Source organism: Lynx canadensis, chromosome E2 (genome assembly GCF_007474595.2).
Source record: "Lynx canadensis isolate LIC74 chromosome E2, mLynCan4.pri.v2, whole genome shotgun sequence".
Taxonomy (NCBI): domain Eukaryota; kingdom Metazoa; phylum Chordata; class Mammalia; order Carnivora; family Felidae; genus Lynx; species Lynx canadensis.
The window spans coordinates 27,413,537-27,432,116 of NC_044317.1; the positions used below are offsets into that span (position 1 = coordinate 27,413,537).

General features: G+C 54.7%; 2 protein-coding genes across 3 annotated transcripts; one reads left to right on the plus strand and one right to left on the minus strand.

Annotated features, from left to right (window-relative positions):
• Nucleotides 1-797: 797 nt before the first annotated feature.
• DOK4 (docking protein 4) lies at nt 798-8,575 on the plus strand. Of its 2 annotated transcripts, none has more exons than XM_030298621.1 (8): nt 798-872; nt 1,436-1,685; nt 5,171-5,278; nt 5,438-5,552; nt 5,847-5,966; nt 6,057-6,246; nt 6,967-7,105; nt 7,263-8,575. In XM_030298621.1, the coding sequence occupies exons 2-8, from the start codon at nt 1,620-1,622 to the stop codon at nt 7,620-7,622; spliced, it is 1,098 nt and encodes a 365-aa protein (XP_030154481.1). In that variant the 5' UTR covers nt 798-872; nt 1,436-1,619; the 3' UTR covers nt 7,623-8,575. The 2 variants fall into 2 exon arrangements, with proteins under 2 accessions (XP_030154481.1, XP_030154483.1); XM_030298623.1 differs by lacking the exon at nt 798-872 and having other exon boundaries at nt 1,390-1,685; nt 7,263-7,386; nt 7,504-8,575.
• A 298-nt stretch (nt 8,576-8,873) lies between these two features.
• Nucleotides 8,874-17,464, minus strand: POLR2C (RNA polymerase II subunit C). Its single transcript, XM_030298625.2, has 9 exons — nt 17,315-17,464; nt 17,083-17,132; nt 14,703-14,771; nt 14,504-14,556; nt 11,483-11,611; nt 11,010-11,061; nt 10,623-10,791; nt 10,403-10,477; nt 8,874-9,876 (listed from the first exon to the last, which is right to left on the minus strand). The coding sequence occupies exons 1-9, from the start codon at nt 17,398-17,400 to the stop codon at nt 9,732-9,734; spliced, it is 828 nt and encodes a 275-aa protein (XP_030154485.1). The 5' UTR covers nt 17,401-17,464; the 3' UTR covers nt 8,874-9,731.
• Nucleotides 17,465-18,580: the final 1,116 nt, after the last annotated feature.

Consider the following 18,580-nt stretch of genomic DNA (forward strand, 5'->3'; position numbering starts at 1 on the left):
AGGTACTCAACAGACCGTCTTCCAGGAGAGTAATTAATGCCAAGTTGCTGGCGGACCCAGCAGCAAGCCTGTCCCAGGGCTTTATCCTGGCGGCCCAGATGCCCTGCTGACCCCAGAAATGCTGTTCCATTCCCAGCCAGCAATCCTGGAGACACGGGGGGCCGAGTTGCCGGCAAAGCCCCTGCTTCTGAGCCTGAATTACGGTAGAGAGGGCTTGGGTGGTGGTAGGCAGCCAGAGATGGCCACAGGACGTTCCACCTTGCCTTCCCGCCCCGGGCCTGCCTCCATCACCCACTCTGAAACTTCTCTTCCGTTGCTGGCTGTGCCCCAGACTTGCTGTGCGACATTAGCCATGTTGCTTATCCTTTCTGGGCAGCTTTCTTTTCCCCCTCCGTCTGTAGAATGGGTGTCGGACTGCGCCATTGCTGAGGACCCCCTCCCCTAGTCTTAGTCTTAGCTTTTATCTGCCTGATTCAGAGCGGCCCCTGCTGGCATCCCCATTTCCTGCTCCCTGTAGACTTCCCCTTGGTGCTCCTCACCGCTCTCTGGCTGTGTCCTCTAATCCGGGGCCAGGTGACTGCTGGCTCTGTCTGTAATTAACTCCTGCCCATGCTTGGGACATGGGGCACTCAGCGCCAGCACCCCCAGACCAGCGGGTTCCCCTAGGGCCAGGGAGAGGTGACTGTTTCCACAGTGGCCACCTCCAGTCGGCCCAGCACATTCCTCAGGCTTATCTGGGGGCCCGCCCCGCTGGACTCTGCCCTCCCACCCAGGAAGCAGCACCCAGAGGAGCTACTGAAGAGTTCCAGGGGCGGATGAGGGCCTGAGTGGGCTTGACTCTCAGCCTCCCTCCTGGGGCTGGAGAGAACCAGGTATAGACTGGCAGGGGGAGGGTGGGCAGAGGGATTTGGGGGTCTGCTGAGACTGACCAGGCAGACTGTCTTGAAGCTCGGGGAGTGTGGATTTCACTCACACCAGACTGTGGGCCACCTCCTGGGCACCCCACCTCCCCTCTCTCGGAAGGCTCTCCCCTGAGGTCCCTGTGCATGGGAGGGGGCCTGGCTCTGGGAAGGTCACCTTAAGTCTGCTCCAGAGTTGTAACAGGAGATGGGACGGGACAACGGCTCCTGGGCCACCTCCCTCTGTTCCCGCCTCCACAGTGGGAGCCGGCGCCAGCCCTTCCAGGAAGGGGTTAACCCGCCAGCCCCAGCCGTGAGGGAGGGGACTGGGCTGGACCATTTTCCTCGCTGCTGCCTCCACCTCGGTTTTCCTGAATGGTTCTGTCGTCCCAGGGTGGGGAGGGAAGGGAAGGAAGAAGGGCGGGCGGAGGGAGGGAGGGAGGGAGGAGTGTGGGAAGAGGAAGGAAAAAAGAGCGAGACAGCCAGGGGAAGAGAAAGATGTCACTGTCTAATCTCCCTGTCATTTTTATTTCCAGCAGGCGCCGGGCAGAGGAGCTGCTAGAACAATGCTGAGGCGGGCGAGGTGAGGAGCGGCCCTCGCGGCCCCCCCGACGACGGAGTGTCTCGAACAGGTGATAGGAGGATCCGGAAACCGAGGCCACCTGGGCATCCCTCCCCGCTCTCAGCCAGGCCCGGCACCCCAAAGGCAGTGGGGAAACCATGGCGACCAATTTCAACGACATCGTCAAGCAAGGCTACGTGAAGATGAAGAGCAGGAAGCTCGGGGTGAGCCACCCTCCGAGGGGCCTTGCCGAGGGACGGGCGTCCGTGGACCTGGTCTGGAGCCTGCCGCGTCCTGTGCGCGGGTGCCCGCCTGGGGCCGCATCGCGCAGTTGTGGTGTCGAGGCTTCTGGCCAGCCGGCTACCCGGCATGTGCCTGCTGCGGCCCCCGCCCCAGCAGGGCTGGCCGGCGTCCCAGCGGCCGGGCCAGCGGTGGTGGCCGACGACGGGCAGGCGGCTGCCCTGCCATTGTTGAAGTTGTGGCCAGGACAGCGGCTGGAAGTGCGGGGCTGTGTCTGAGCCTCTCACTCCCCCTTGCCTCCTCCTCGCCTCGCCTCTCTGTTTCTCTCCTCCCTCTCTTGGCCCCTTTTCTCTTAAGTCCCTTGGTCTCCCCCAGCTTCCATTGCTTTCTGTGTACGGGTCCTTATGTATTTATTTTGGCTATTGCTTTTACTGTTAAAGGAGTGTGTGAAAAGGAGAGTGGTTGGCTGTGGGGCAGGGCAGTGATGTGAGGGTGCAGAGGCTGGTATTTATGTGGTTTAAGAATGAGAACTTAGAGCAGGATGGCCTGTGGCTCTGCGACAGGCTGCTTTCCTCTAAGTTGTTGGCGGTGGCTCCTTGCGCACTGGGTGCTTGGCCCAGAGCTGGGGGCTTACTTACAGGGTCTGTGGGGATGAGGCCTCAGATACACCTCTGTGGGCATGCGCCCCCCTCACCCCCTCCTGGTGCGTACAGCCTCCCCTCAACCCCCAGAGAGCATGACCAGGGGCTCCTGGGACCAACTTAATGATCTCAGTGAGGTTGTCCAAGAGCTGCCTCTGTTCCCCTGCTGACCCTCTCCCACCTCCAGTGAGGGGTCCTTCCCCAGTAGGAGGGTATCCTTGGTGACCGAGGTGGCCCAAGTCTTGTGTTTTCACGGGGTCTCCCTTCTCTATCTTCCTCCCCTCCCCCATTGCCCTGATGGGGGTGGGGTGAGATCAGACTTCTCAAGGCTTCCTGGCTCAGCCTGAGTGGGGTGGGGGAGGAACAGGGCTCTGATATGGTTTCCCTGCCTGGAAACCAGACCAAGCAGGGCTGGCCTTGGAGAGGGGTGGTTCTTGCCCCTCCCCCCCTTTTGTGGTCCTGCGTGCCCCTGTGGGCGTGTGTTCTGCCCAGAGTGTAGGAGCTGAGCTGTAGGCATGTCTGGAGTCTTTGCTAGATTTGGATTTGTATCCCAACCTGGGTTTCAGTCCAGGAGACCGTGCCTGGGTGGGCACCACCTCGCTCGGGTCCTGAGAGAGGGATGGAACCCACGTGGAGCACAGAACTAGAGAAACTGAAAATGAGGTGGGGAGGCCAAGGGAGTAGGGGCCCAGCTTCTAGTATGGTTCCTCATTCCTATGGGCCTGGGTCTAGCGGGTCCCTGGGGCGGGGGGGACCACCTGGGCCAAGGCCCTGCCCAGTGCAGAGCTTACGGGGAAACGAGAGCCCCCTTGAGGCAGCCACTTGCACTTAGTATCAGGCCTATTCCAGGAGGAGACCTGAAACCAAGTGGCCTACAGGTGGACACAGCCAGTGGAGAGATTGGGAGCTGGGGCGTGGCCAGATCCAGTTTGGGTCTCCCTCTACCCAGGGCATTCAGCCTGTCCCTGCAGGTCTGATATGAGGGGCTTTCAGCCATTCTTGTGCCAGGGCAGCCATTCTGGTCTCAGCTCACAAAGGTGAGCCAGGAGGGGCTGAAAGAGCTGGGGAACAGACCCTCCTACCCGCCAGGGCCTTCCTCTGGCAGAGCTGTGGCAGAGTGTTTCTGAAGTGCTGATCAAAGACCATGAGAAGTGGGGAAGGAGGGCTCTTGAGCACAGTGGCTCCCTGGGGCTGTGCGTGCGTGCGTGTGTGTGTGTATCTATCTGTATCTGTAACCAGGCAACCAGGGTGCTCAGGCCCCTGGGCCTTCTGCCCCTACACTGCAAGCTTCATGGAGCCCAAGTTGGCAGGGCATATTGGGGTCGACAGCCTTCATTCATTCATTCATTCATTCATCCATCCAGCCATCCATTCACGGTCTCTTCCTATGGTCATTCACTTGTTCAGCAGAGCTGTGTTAACAAGGTTACCAGGATGTGAGTGAAGATTCTGAGAATAAAGTACAGTCTCTGTCCTAAAGGAGCTCCCCAGCTAAGAGCTGAGCCCTGCTGTGGTTTAGGTGGATAGGCCAGGGGCTGAGCCAGGGCCCTGGGTACAGGAGCAGAGATACCTCCTAGAGTTCCAGATGGTCCCAGAAATGGCCTGGTTCTGAGTGGCTTCTTGGCCTGGGGCCCTGCCTACCCGGGACCTGGGGACTGAGTGGCAGGGCCATAGGCATGGGGCTATGGGCCTCTTGCTTCCTCTGCTCTGGGCACCCCCCAGTCTCCCTACTGTTTGCCGGTGAGAGGGGGCACCTGTGATTTCTTGGAATGGACTTTGCCGGGCTTTTGCAGTGCCCACTGACAGAGTAGGCTGAGAGAGAGCCTGGGGTGGAGGAGGGGGCCAGGGAAGGAAGAGTCTGCAGCCTGGGCCGGTGGCTAGGCCACCACTGGGGGTGGGGGTGGGGGTGTCTGACAAGCCAGTTTGCCCTGGAGCATGGTTGGCTCCCTGCACCCTGGCTCCTTGGCAGTCAGGATGAGCCCATGAAGCTCTAGAGAATCAAGGCAGTTTTAGGCACGGGGTCATTGGCAGTAGTCGGACAGGAGGGAACCTCGCCTGGGGAGGTACTATGCTGTGGGGTAACCCCAGGTTCTTGGCTCTGCCCCTCTGGGGAACCGCTGAGAGCCTCTGGTTCCCCCACTGGAACAGAGAACTAATCCTGACCTCCTATACTCCAGAATGTCAGAGGATGACAAGAGAGGGTGGCCAGAGATGAGAGGGGGTATTACCCCCATCAAGAGCCCTCCCCTGCCCCTGAGAATAAGGGCTGTGGTGATGTGCAGGCTCAGAATGGTCAAGGGTCTGATCCCTGTCCCTAGGACACTCCCTCTGTTGTGGCTGGCACTTCCAGAGCCCTGGGCAGACTGTTAGGGGTGGCCTCCAAATATCCATTCTGGATCTAGCCAGCGCTTTAAAAATATCAGCACTACCATTTATCAACTGTTACTTATTGGTGCCTCAGTTTCCTGTCTGTAAAGTGGCAACGATCATCAAACCAACCTCAAGAGTGAGCCTGAGATTGACTGTGAAGAACACTAGGAAGTACAGAAGGGAAACAAATGTTGGCTATTTATATTAAGCTTCGAGCTGAGCAGTAAACAGTGATTCAGAGCACTCTTTGTGCAACCGTCTTGCAGAGCCAGGGACGAAATGCCTGCTTCCTCAATTTGGGGAGGGGGCTTCGCTGCTGGTCCCAGGTTTTCTCCTGGGCTGGGTCTCCAGGGAAGGCTGTGTAGCACTGCCCCCTGTGGCAGGCAGGGGTTAGTCAGGGCCATGTTGGGTGGGAGTGGCCCCAGGAGGCCTGATCCCACTGCCCTCTTGCCCCACAGATTTACCGGAGGTGCTGGCTGGTGTTCCGGAAATCCTCCAGCAAAGGGCCCCAGCGGCTGGAGAAGTACCCAGATGAGAAGTCAGTGTGCCTCCGAGGCTGCCCCAAGGTTAGGGGGCCTGGGTCCTAACTACCCCAGTCTGTAAGCAGTGATGATTTGCCGAGCCCTGAGGTCCAAGAGCACCCTCCTGGGGGTGGCACCACTGGGGGGGGGGGTGCAGAGGGAGGCATTCCAGCCTGGCTCAGTCTCTCCTGGGTGCTGTCCCAGGTAACTGAGATCAGCAACGTCAAATGTGTCACGCGGCTCCCCAAGGAGACCAAGAGGCAGGCGGTGGCCATCATATTCACCGACGACTCAGCACGTACCTTCACCTGCGACTCAGGTGAGGAGCGGGGGCTGCATGTTTCCAGCCAGACTCCCCTGGGCCAGTCATGGTCCAGTGGTGCAGTCGGGAGGAGGCAGAGCAGGACGAGCCCTGGCTGGGGGGTGATGTGTGGGGGTGAAAGTAGTGTGGGGGGGTGGGGCTTGGAGGGAGCAGGCCCCCAGGACAAGGGGAGGCAGGTAGCATCCACTGGCCTCACTCTCTCTGCCTTGCATGGTGGGACACTCTGGGCTGAGGGCAGATGGATGGGCTGCTGGGGGACCCTGGGCTGGCACGAGGTACCATTTTCTCTAGAGCTGGAGGCCGAGGAGTGGTACAAGACACTGTCTGTGGAGTGTCTGGGGTCACGACTCAATGACATCAGTCTGGGAGAGCCGGACCTCCTGGCCCCAGGAGTGCAGTGTGAGCAGACAGGTGAGGCCTGCTGCTGCCGAGGGGGTGGGAGGAGGGAGGAGAGTCCTCCCCTGGGGAGGCTCCAGCCCCACTCCTCCTCTCCCGCTGCAGACCGCTTCAATGTCTTCCTGTTGCCCTGCCCCAACCTGGATGTGTATGGCGAGTGCAAGCTGCAGATCACCCACGAGAACATCTACCTCTGGGACATACACAACCCCCGCGTGAAGCTCGTCTCGTGGCCCCTCTGCTCGCTGCGTCGCTATGGCCGGGATGCCACACGCTTTACCTTCGAGGCTGGCCGGTAGGACCCTCCTGCCCCCCCACCCTGTCCCACCACGTCCCACCACGATCATGCTGTCGGCCGTCGTTCACTCTATCAGGCACTGTGCTGGGAGCTTATTTATCAGCATAGAAAACCAAAAGGGAACGTAAGATTTCCAGTTTATAGATGAAGAAATTGAGGCTCACGCCAGGAAGGTCAAGTGCGGCTGTTTCAAACTTCTGGGGCTCAAATCAAATGTTGGCCCTGGCACCTACAGCTCTGTGGCTGTGGACCACGTCTGTATTCTTCATCTGTCAAATAGAGGATAAAAAAAGTACTCCACCTCCTAGAATCATGGTGAGGATTGAGCTTGAACTCTGGAGCCAGCCTGCCTCGACTTAAATTCTGTGTAATCCCCTGTATAATCCTGGCTAAGCTACTTACCATCAGTAGGCCTCAGGTTCCTCATCTGCAAAATGGTTTGAGAAAATTCAGAACAGGAAACTAAAAGTGCACAGACCAAAGGGATGGGAGAAAAACCTGAATGGGTTCATTCCTGTAAGGCGTTTAGATCACTGGTACACAGAAAATGCCCAGCACATTTGGGCTGTGCGGCCAGCATCCCCGGAAGACAGAGGGGGTGGGGTGCAGAGGGCCTGGGGCGCGGCCAGTCTGCGGTGCCGGAAAGCCGGACCAAGCACGTGTGCGCGCGTGGTGCAGTCCCCTCTACCTCGCCCTCGGTGCCTCTCGTGTCCCTAGGATGTGTGATGCCGGGGAAGGGCTCTACACCTTCCAGACACAGGAAGGGGAACAGATCTACCAGCGGGTCCACAGTGCCACCTTGGCCATCGCTGAGCAACACAAGCGCGTCCTGCTGGAGATGGAGAAGAACGTGAGGGTGAGGCAGCGGGCACTGGTCCAGGCTACCGGGGAGGCTAAGAGCACGCCAGTTGTCTCCAGCTGGCGCGTACGCCAGAGGCCGGCAGGGTGCTGGGCTGGAGGCAGGCCGCCGCCCCTGGAGCTAACGGGAGGGCCCCCCCTTCTCTGCCCCACAGCTGCTGAACAAGGGCACGGAACATTACTCATACCCCTGCACGCCCACCACTATGCTGCCCCGCAGTGCCTACTGGCACCACATCACAGGTTCCCAGAATATTGCCGAGGCGTCCAGCTGTGCCGGTGAGTCCCAGCGGCGCCCCACACTCACCTGCCACAAGGTTCTGTGGAGGACCGGGCCTTCTGGGCGGGGGTCCTTTGACCTGCGTCCAAGTCCTGAGCCCGCCTCCGTGTCCACAGGTGAGGGGTACGGGGCAGCCCAGGCCAGCTCAGAAACAGACCTCCTCAACCGATTCATCCTGCTAAAGCCAAAGCCCGGCCAGGGGGACGGCAGCGAGGCCAAGACCCCAGCCCAGTGACGGCAGGGCCGGCGCGTGCCGAGGACCGCCGGGGCTGCCTCTTGCTGGGCCGACTGCAGTGTGTTGTGGACGCCCTTGAGGGGCTGCTGGCCAAGAGCCTGGAGAAGCGGAGCAAGCTATCCCTTCCTTGCCCCCAGGGTGAGGCTGGACCAAGGCAAAGGGCTGGCCACACCGCCAGAGCATGTGCGGGGCTGGAGCTACTGTGGGACTATATACTGTTAATGATTTTAATATATATGGCTTATGACATATTCTATACTCCTGAGATTTCCCCCATCCCTCCCCGATACCACATACAGTTTTTAATCCCATGACCGGGTCACAGTCAAGGCTGTTTTTGAACGTGAGGGCAGCTGTTCCCTGTCCTCCGTGGCACAGCCCTCCTGCTGCCAGGACTTGCTTGAGTGGCCAGGGCCAGAGGAGGGAGACAGAGCTCCAGGCTGGCACTGGGACCGCTGGCTTTCCCCAAGCAGCCCAGGGGCTGAGACAGCAGGTGGCTTCTCAGTTCCTCTGGGCCTAGAGGGGCACAGGAAGGAGTTGAGCTTCCACTGTGCCTCTTGGCAGCCTTGCACTTGGCAGTTTTAAGCAGAGGTGACATCTGGTTGACACCTCAGGTGAAAATCTGGTTTTAAAATGTAATTTTTGCCCAGGCCCCTTCCTGCTTAGTAGGCTGAGAAGATCCCCCAGGGGTGGGGGTGCAGGTCACCTCAGCGAGGAGGAGGAGGGCCGGTCTGAGCTCTTCCCCGCCCCGGGGCCAGGCTGCAGGGAGCACCCCTCCCGCACCCTCACTGACCTGGGGGTAGGTGATGTCCCAGCAGAGGGAGCCCCTCTGCCCTGTTTGGCCACCCTATGGCCAGCCAAAAGCACTCGGAAACCGAGCCCTTCCCATCTCCTCTTCCCCACATGGTGCTGAGGCTCCCTGCTGAAATGCAATTAAAGCAATTGATTTTCTAGTGCTGGTATTTATTGACTACCTTGCAGAAGGGCTATCTTTCTATTCCCATCAAACCCTCGGTTGCGTGTGTGGGTTTTTGGTTTTTTGGTTTTTTTTTTTAATACTTTAGGGTTCTGATTTGTGGAACAGACCCTGTTGTAAATAACCACTATTCAAGCTGTGGCAGAATGATACAGCAAGAGGCCCCTCCAGGAGCGCCTGGAGCCAGAGAGGGGCCACAGCCAGCTCGGCACCAAAGGCCTTGAGAGGGAGGTAGGGCCGGCTGGCTCAAGTTAGTGGCACGATGACGCATGAAGGAGATTATGTTGTGCTCTTTATTGCCAAGAATAAAAACTTTTAAAAAGACAACTCCTGAATCAATAAATATCCCTTCCTTTCTGTACTGAATCTCTGGTTTTCTCCAGGCTTCTCCTGCCAGGCTGCCTAATTAACTACTTTGGGCATGATTCTACCCTACAGGGGTAAGGGGTCAAGGCCAGACCTTCCCTTCATTAAGGCCCTTGCCCCCCAGCACCCAAACTTAAATAATCAGGCTACTGGCAGTGAAGTTCATAACCAATGGGTAGAGAATGAAATACAGGGTTTACCTGGGGCAGGGAGGCAGCCAGGCTCTAACACTCTTCTTTAAGGGTTCTCAAATTAGGGACACTTGGAGATTTGAGCGAAGTGCCAGCAGCCTGGCTCTGGGCAGGGACTGGAAGGGGTTGTAGGCAACTTGAATGAGGGTTCTAACACTCAATCCTAACACCGGAAGTCCAAGGTACAACTGTGAAACCTCCAACTGTTGGACAGAAAGGGTTTGAAGACCTGAAATGACCAACAGACTCCCCCAAAGGCACATAAGAAAACGCGTTGGAAGGGATGTCCTGGGGAATGCCACTGGCAATGAGTGGGCAGAGCCAGGGACGTGAGATGTCTAGTAAAAAACTGTCCTGCCTCAAATGCCAGTGGCATGCCTGACAATCCGAGCAAAGCTGGGATAGGCCGCCTCTTCCATACGGCTCCCTTTCTAGTGGGTACTGACGGTTTGCCAAGAAGCCCGAGCCAACAGCTGTCCACATCCCAGTAGCTAGAAGAGGCTCTGGAGAGACAAATCCAGCTGCTGGCCCAGATCCGCCCCCCGCCCCCTTTTTCGTTCAAACAGGTGAGCTGTGCTAGTTTATGGTTAGGACATCACTCTGGATCTCGTGGCTTAACTGGGTCTGTAAATCACTCAGCTTCTTCTTCAATCCAGAGAGGGCTGACAGGACAATGGTCTCAGGGCGCAGAGAGCCACAGGACTCGACATTGTAGTAAAACCTAAGAGGAAGAGTCTGGTGAGAGCCCTCCGCGAGGCAGGCCTGGCTCAGCCGAGCGTCGGCCTCGGATCATGCGCTCTCTCCTGGGTGGCTTCAACCTCTTACTAACGGGGGTCCTGCTGCACATTACGGGACTCCAAGGAGGCCACAGCTAGCTCAAAAAGCTACTGGGGAAACCTTAAAACACTTCGGAGTGGATGTGTTCCACATGGAGACAGTGGAAAGTCAAGTTAGCAGTGGCTCACGTTCTCTGTCAGAAGACTGGTCACTTCTGGCTCTGGGCAGACCTCTTCTTTGGGGATTGCTCAACAGAGGAGGAGCAGAGTGAACAACCGCAGGGCCCCTCATCCCACAGTGACCAAGGGAGACGAGCACCTGCCCTGGGACCTGCACCCGCCATGGATTCTGCAGCTACCCTTCCTTCCTCAGCTCACGGGCACTGGGACGTGAGGGAAGGGTCTCCCGACTCAGACCTTGCACCAAAACCATACATTCTTACACACTTCACGTGCCGGCCTGGATCTTACCTCTCTGGCTTGCCGTTGGGGTCGTAGGGAGCCTGTGACTCATCTTCGTCCAGCTCTGAGTACTCGCTCTTTGGCCTGAGGTCAAATACAGGTCAGCACAGGGCTGCTACAGCTGCTGTTAGGGCACTATGTCCACAGTGAGCCTGCCCCGACCCCAGTGACTGGGAGCCATTTCCACACCAACCCACCCTGAATGCCTTTACTCCCAATGAGAACATACCATTCCTCAGGCTTGGGGTACACTGTGTGCCTCAGGGCATTGTCAGGATCATATTCAAAAGCCACCCCTGCGGTAGGGTTCCACTTGGCATGCTCCTTGCCAAAGCCCTTTTTGGCATAGGCTCGAAGTCTCAGCTCCTGACCCTTCCTCAGCTTGACGATGAGGATGTCTGTGGGGAGAGGTGTGCGTCAGTCAAGGGCCGATAGACACCGTCCCCTGAATTTTGACCCGGAATACCACCAGAAGACCACACAATCAGGAAAAACAGCCCAAAGGTCAGCTGACAGAGACCAGGGAGCACGAGAAGCTGTGTCTGGTCTTGCCTCTGTGCTGGCCTGCAGAACGACGAGCCGGGCAGAGATCCGCATACTCCCCCCAGCCCCTTACCGTCCTGCTCCACGTAGTCATTGGGGTCATTGTCTCGGTTCCGGGAGGTCACCTGGAGGGAGCCCAAACAGAGGCATTTGTTAGCTGCTCGTCTCCCCAGTCACCTCTTCTGGCAACCGTGTTCCCGCACCTGCCGACCAGGGACAGGATGCCTGGGAATGAGGGGTACTAGGACTAAATCTGTGCTGGAGCTGGACTCCAGCCTCTGCCTCACGGCCTGATGACAGCCTTTTCAGTCAAAACAGTACCCTCTCAAAGGGTCCTCGGGTGACAGAGGGTGGGCACACAGCACAACAATGCTCCTGTCCACCCTGGCTACTGTCCAGAATTATTAGTACTTTTAGGCACCAGGCTCAGTTGAAGGCAGAGGGTAACACAGGGAAATCAGCATCTTGTAAGAAACCACCGAGTCTGGCTCACTTCGAGCCAGGAGGAGAACAAAGGTCCTGGGTAGGACACTGTGAGACACTGACTGGAATGACCCGGGGGCTGTTGGAGATGAGGTCTCGAGACGTGACGTGACGAGTCTGATCTTCGTTGCACCGCACGTCAAGAGTGAACTCCACTGAGCACTCGGGGCAGAACTCTTCGCACGTGCAGTCCTGAGGCAGGAAGACAAGCGGGAATGAGCCTATGGAGAGGTGGTGAGCCCTGAGCTCCCTGCTTCTAACACCCAGTTCCTTAGATTTCTTAATGTAAAAGGGCTGCTCTCAGGCTCCAGGCTCTTGTAGGCCATGCCAATCTGGTACACCATTCTCCCGGGCCGCCCAAGTGCAGGCCCTTCCCAGTTTAGAGACCACCCGTACCTGTTGATGCCTGGGTGTACTTTCCACCTCCAGCAGCTGCCAGGCCACCACCGGGAGACACATTGCTAAACTCTCACCCTGGCCCTCGGAGCGCCCTTCTTCAGGGATACAAGGCGTTAAGCAAGAGAATGATGCTTTCACGCTTTAGAGTGCAGCTTCCCATGAACTATGTGGACTAGCTCGGGAATGCAATCATCATTTAAAATAAAATGATCCAGGCAACAACAGTAAAGTTCTTTCAAGTTCTAGACTACTTTTTCTTTTAAAAACAAAGCAAAAAAACCTTTCCATAATGGAAAATTTCATGCATTCACAAGAGCAGAGCAAAGCAGAAGAGACTACCACCGTGTAACCATCACTCAGCTTCAATAACTAGCAACAGTCCTTTAAGCAACGACTCTTGAAACAATCCATTCCTACGTTAGGGACCATCTGCTGCAGTTTAACTTGAGGCGACTTACTGGAATGTAACCAAGCAAACTGTTCGCCCCCTCAGGCCAATGAGGAACATCTAACCTGCTTCTGAGGTTTTTCAGACAAGGAGGAAGAGCTAGAGGCCACACCTGGACAGTGTGCAGTCACACACAGGTGAGGCGGGCAGGCAAACGAGACCCTAATTAGAAATATGAAATGCCTGGGGTGCCTGGGTGGCTGTCAGTTTAGCATCCGATTCTTGATCTCAGTTCAGGTCATGACCTCAGTTCACAAGATCGAGCCCCGTGTCCGGCTCTGTGCTCACAGGGCAGAGCCTCCTTGAGATTCTCGCTCCCTTTCTCTCTGCCTTCCACTACCCCCCTTCAAAAATGAATGAATAATTAAGTGAATATATAGTGAATATATATATATAGAAATGGAAGGGGAGCACCCGGCTGGCCCGGTCAGTAGAGCATGTGACTCTTGTTCTCGGAGTTGTAAGTTCGAGCCCCGCATTAGAAGATAACAAAAAAACAAAAACAAAGACCTACTAAAAAAACACTAAATTAAAGAAACTGGCATGAAAGAAATGAAAAGGTACACAACCTCAAAAAAATATATATCATAAAGGAGAGGGATCTGAGATTAAGAGCCTAAAGAAGTATAACAACCAAATGCATGCATGGATCTTTGCTGGATGACAAAAAGCAAGAAAGGACATGTGAGGGACAACTAGGAAAATCTGAATATTTGAAATACGACAAAATGCTAATAGTCTTAAGCATGATGGCATAGTTATGTAGGAAGATATCCTTATTTTTAGGACAAGCACGCTGAAGTAGTTAGGGGAAAAGTGTTATGGTATCTGCAACTTTCAAATGGTTCAACAAAAATAACATGGATAGGAAAAACAAAGCAGAAACTAAGTTTAGTTTGGTAACTAAAGCTGAAAGTAAGTGGCTGTTTATTATTTGATTCTTCTAACTTTTCTGTAGATTTTCAGGAAAAAAAAAAAAACAAAACAGAAAAAAGGGGAGGAGACCATAACATCTTTGTTCAGCAAATACTAGAAAAACACTTAATGGATGGAATTGCTAGGTCATGGGGCATGCATATCTTTACCCACGACACTGCCAAACTGCTCTTCAACTGGTTGTACAACTGTCCCCACCAATATCTGTGATGTTTCATTTCTTACAAACAAAAATCTGGAAACGTGAAGCAAATATTGCAGAATGTTGGACTATGACAAGCTGTTTGGTGGGAGCAAGAGTACTGGTCAGATTATCTCCACACTTTCCTGTGTACTTCAATCTCTCTTTAAAAAACACAGATTTAGGGGTGCCTGGGTGGCTCAGTTGGTTAAGCATCCAACTTTGGCTCAGGTCATGATCTCACAGTTTGTAAGTTTGAGCCCCACGTCCGGCTCTGTGCTGACAGCTCAGAGCCTGGAGCCTGCTTCAGATTCTGTGTCTCCCTCTCTTTCTGCCCCTCCCCCGCTCACACTCTTATCTCTCTCCCTCTCCTCTCAAAAATAAATATACACTTTTTAAAAATTCAAAAAAAATAGATTTATAACACATATCAAATTAGCCACACAAAAATGGCATGACCTTGGGAATATTAGAGGATGGGCTGATTAAAGATCACCCAAAGCCACCAAGGGGGGAAGAGTCTCAAGCTGTTATTTAATGGAGCCCTGGGGAAAGGATGCAGGGAACCTAGTCCTGTCCCACTCCTCCCAAGTCCAAGGCCTGTTAACATATCACAGGAAGGAAACACGGCCCTAGAGGAAGGGCCATGTTTAACGAGGACCACCTACAAGGAGAGGCACATATCTGGCAGACAACAGCCCTCAGGTGCTGCTGTGGGGGACAGTCCCACTCTCTTTCCTTGATCTCACCCCTACCTCTCCCTAACTCCCTAACCTTCTGTTGACTCCCTTCAGCCTCCTAGGCTCCCGTTACTGGGAAAAGACACTCTGGAGAGCAGAGTCTGAACAGATCAGACTCTGAAAAGGCAGAGCCCCCACTGCTTGGTATAAATGGGTATTCTGGTGTATACCCCATTTTGTGTGGCTGGCAGGAGAAACTCCCTGATGCCCCTGGAGCTTGATCATCTGAAGCCTGGCAGGACCAAGGACCAGTGCCTCCTTGGGCTCTGAGGCAACATTTCCATGCTGTCTTTCTAAAAGCTAGAAGGAAAACGTCAGGAAAATCCCCGAGAACTGAGCCCCCTACCCCCACGCACATCCCACCCAATCACACAGCATACCCGGGAGTATTGCAGCTTGTCCACAATGTCGTCACTTGTGAGGGGGATTAGTCCTGGAAGAAACAGAAAGACATTTTAAAGCAGTCCAAATGGTCAAGTCAAAAGGAGAACCTAGAAGCCTCCTTGGGAGTGAGGAGGCTCCCTCCTCTGACACCAGGCACAGCCCCCTCCCTTCCACCTTTCACAACCCGGCACTCACCGAGCCTGTGAGCGATGAACTCATCATGAAGGACTGAAGAGTTGGCATCAATTTGAACCCAGTCAATGGCTAAAAAAAAAACAAAAAAAACAAAAAAAAAACAAGAAAGCAGACATGCAGTTCGGCCACCAAATTAAAGACCTCGAGCAGTGGTTCTCAAGATTTAGGAAGCACCTGATGCTTACTAAATTGCAGGGGCCTGGGCCAGACTGCCAGAAACTGATTCCACAGGTCCAGTGGGGGCTAGGAATCTGTATTTTAACAAGAACCACATGCAACACAGCCTCCATCCCTACTCAGGCAGATTTAATGCAGGGGGTTCCCTGTCCTACACAAAAAATACCGACTTAGGGAACAGCATGGCAGTGGGAACACGTCTCTTTAAGCTGAATATTTCTGTGAGAAGCATTTACATCTGCTATCCATGTCAACACCAAATCCATAAACACAAACTACTTGGGCACTTAAAAGTTAGGGAAAATTGGGGCACCTGGGTGGCTCAGTCAGTTGAGCGTGTCTGACTCGGCTCAGGTTATGATCTCACGGTTCGTGAGCTTAAGCCCCGTGTTGGGTGCTGTGCTGACAGCTCACAGCCTGGAACCTGCTTCAGATTCTGGGCCTCCCTCTCTCTCTCTACCCCTCCCCGGCTTGCATTCTCACTCTCTCTCTCTTAAAAAAAAAAAAAAGGCCAATCTCACAGAAGTAACACAGGCTTATGGTCCATATCTCATTTTATGATACAATGACCAAACTACTCAATATTAACTCTTTATTATCAATCAACTAACACGTAAAGAATTCCTTTAATGTGCACAGCATACTAAGTATCAAACCCAATTCCTACCAGCAATGAGCTAGTAGAAAGGTAAGGACTGTATTCCCACACACACTTGACTTAAACACATTAACACCTGTATGCAAACAAATTCATAAATGGCATTGGAGCCCAACTACCAAAAAGGGTGTGGACACTAGGAATGGAAGTCAGAAGAGGACCAGTTAGGACCCAACCCGCTTTGTCCTATACTTTCTACTGTTTCCCCAAGCCAAGTAAGGACCATAAGCCAGGCTTTTCTGACTCCGCCTCGTTACTCCCAATAACCCCCTACTCCCACGTGCCCTTACCCTCTCCTGCGCAGGTGTAAATCCTCTGAGCCTCCTACAAACCAAGCCTTGCCTGCTCTCTGTGATACAGATACCAACACTTCCTCCCTGCAAGCTTTCCCCTCACAAAACTCTGTCCAGACTAAAGACACTTGTCCTATTTTGTACCGTGTTATATTTGTGTATGTCTTGTCTCTACCTCAAGCTTCGGAGAATCCTGGAGCTGGGGTCTTCAGATGTCTTAACTTTTGTATTCCCCCTGTGGCCTGGAATGTAGCAGGTGATCAGAATCATCCGCAGAACTGAATGTGTGGGGCAAGTGGCATTCAGCCTCTAATGTCAGGGCCGCCTCACAAAGTACAACTCCCTCATTTTACTCATGATGAAACTGAGGCCCAGAGACATGGAGTGGTCAGGCAGGAGGAGGAGGATCAGCACGCCAAGCTCTGAGTTGAAGAAGTGCCTGGGGATTGCAGTGGTGGAAACTCCATGCTCTCCTTCACCAATCCCTTGGCCTGCTTATTTCCTTAGGAGTCTGCACACTTGTTGTAGCAGCCGAGTTACATTCCTTTCTCCAACCCAAACTTTGAGTTGACACTCCAAAAATACCTGTAGTATATTTATAAGGGTGAAAAATACCTGGAGCGACGTGGCTGCAACCAGAGCCGATCCTCCTCCCTCTAAGCGCCAACAGCACTGTAGCTCTACTTCTCAACTACTGACCCAAGGCTACCCCGCAGCAGCGTCAGCTGCGGATTCGCCTTTCCCGGGCAACCCCACTGTGTGCTCCACCAGGGCAAGAACCCTGCACCGTGCAGCCCTGCAGTCCCAGTTCCTAGCACCCTGCCTGGCACTTAGGTGTTCCCTAAGTGCGGCTGAAGGACGGATTCATAAAAAGACATCTACCGGTACTCAACACGAGGCATTTAAGAGAGATTCCGTTACTCAATCCCTGCCATCGCTCTGCAAGCACTGTTAACGTCCGAATGCCACAGAGAAAAACACGGCACGCAGCTGAACGCTTGCCCAAGTTTCACAGGGGCAGTAAGTGAAAACGGTGTTCAAACCCGAGCACGCAGACTCCCGAACCCATGCTCTTCGCCAACCCGTAGGTTAAGAGTGGACCCAAGTGGCCCTGGGCCGAGGGTACAGGGTCTGATCAAATCTCCAGCACTGCTGTCCTTTCAGAGCCCCCACTACCGGCCCCACCAGGCTCTGGGTGTGGGCGGGCAGCGGCCCCGAGGTGTGTGGGCAACGAGAGGTGGGGTTCGCTTACCTATTATGGGCACCTCGGCGATGAAGACCCTCCGAATGGAGTTGGCCACCCTGAGGGATGAAAACCAATCGGCGTGAGGGCGCCGCAGCATCGACGCCGGCGCCCCGCGCCCACGGTTCCCAAAGCAAAAACCCCGCCACCCGAACGCAGCTCTAGGACACGACCCCCACCCGGCCCGCGCTCGAGCCCCCCGCGCTCGACAGCCGCCGGCCTCTTCCCTCAGCGGCCTTACGCCAGGTCCGTGTTCTCGATGATGAACTTGACATTCTCGTCGGTGAGCTCCGTGATCCGGACGGTGGGCTGGTTGGCATACGGCATCTTGCCCAACCACCCGCCGGACCCTAGGACTTAGCGCCCGTGCGCCGCCGCCGCCGCCGGAAGTGGGTCAGCGCGGCCCGCGCCGCTTCGGCACAGACACGCTCACAGCGCCGCCTGCTGCTCGGAGGCCGCCGCCGCCGCTCCGAGCCTGGCGTTTCACACCCGCACCTGCTTTAAGGGCACCAGGTGCAACCACCTTGAGGGGCGGATTTGACAAAACGTGCTCACGCCCTCGATTCCACAACAACACTTCCAGGAATTCATACTGCCAAAATGCCTGCAGTTGTCAGCAAAGATACACGTACAGGGGCGTTCACTACAGCACTGCTTGTAATGGCAGAAGATAACAAAACTAATTGTCCATTGACGGTTAAATACACGAGCATAGGAGTACTATGATGTCTTTAAGAGAACGAAGTAAATCTGCCCATTTACGGAAAAACAGAAGCATACTTTAGCAAAGTATAGTAGAATGGTAAATATATACCCGTACCCTTTCCCTCCACCCCCAAGTCTGGATCGTGCTCTTTGGAAAATGCAGTAAGATACAACGCCCATTCGATGCATCATCTGCAGCCTGTGTAGTCGTGGCGGATGGGTAGGGGCCCTTCATCTCTGCACCCGCATCTCTGCATGCCTGGCAGCGTGCCCCTCACAGGGTGGATGCTCAATAAAGATTACCAAAGTCCTCTCAACAGCCTGGAGAAAGGTTTGAATGGGCCTCAAAAGGTGACAGCTGCTCGTACAGAGAAGAGGCTCTAAAGTAGAACTTAGCAAGAGCTACATTTAGGGGGCAGAATTAGAGAGGAGATAAAGAGTTTGATTTAGCTAGACACGACACCTCTTCCTGAGGCAGAGGGAAAGGGCATGGAGGGGGCCTTTGCTTCATAGCCTGTGTCATCTCAGTAAATTAAGAATTATGGTTGTCTGCGGAGTGCGAGAGGGATGTTACGAAGGATAAAAGAGAGCATGGGATGAAATTTGCAAGAGCTACCGTAGGGGACCTGCCAGGGTGTCACAATACAAAGAATTAAAGAGGTGCGGAAGGGGGCCAGTGAAAGGCCAAAGGACTGGAAACACTGATCAGCTTGTGACTTCCCCCATCAATACCCAGTGGACCTAGAAAAGACATGGCAAAGCAGGAGACAGACACCCCGGGCCGAACCGTGTCCCCCTAAAA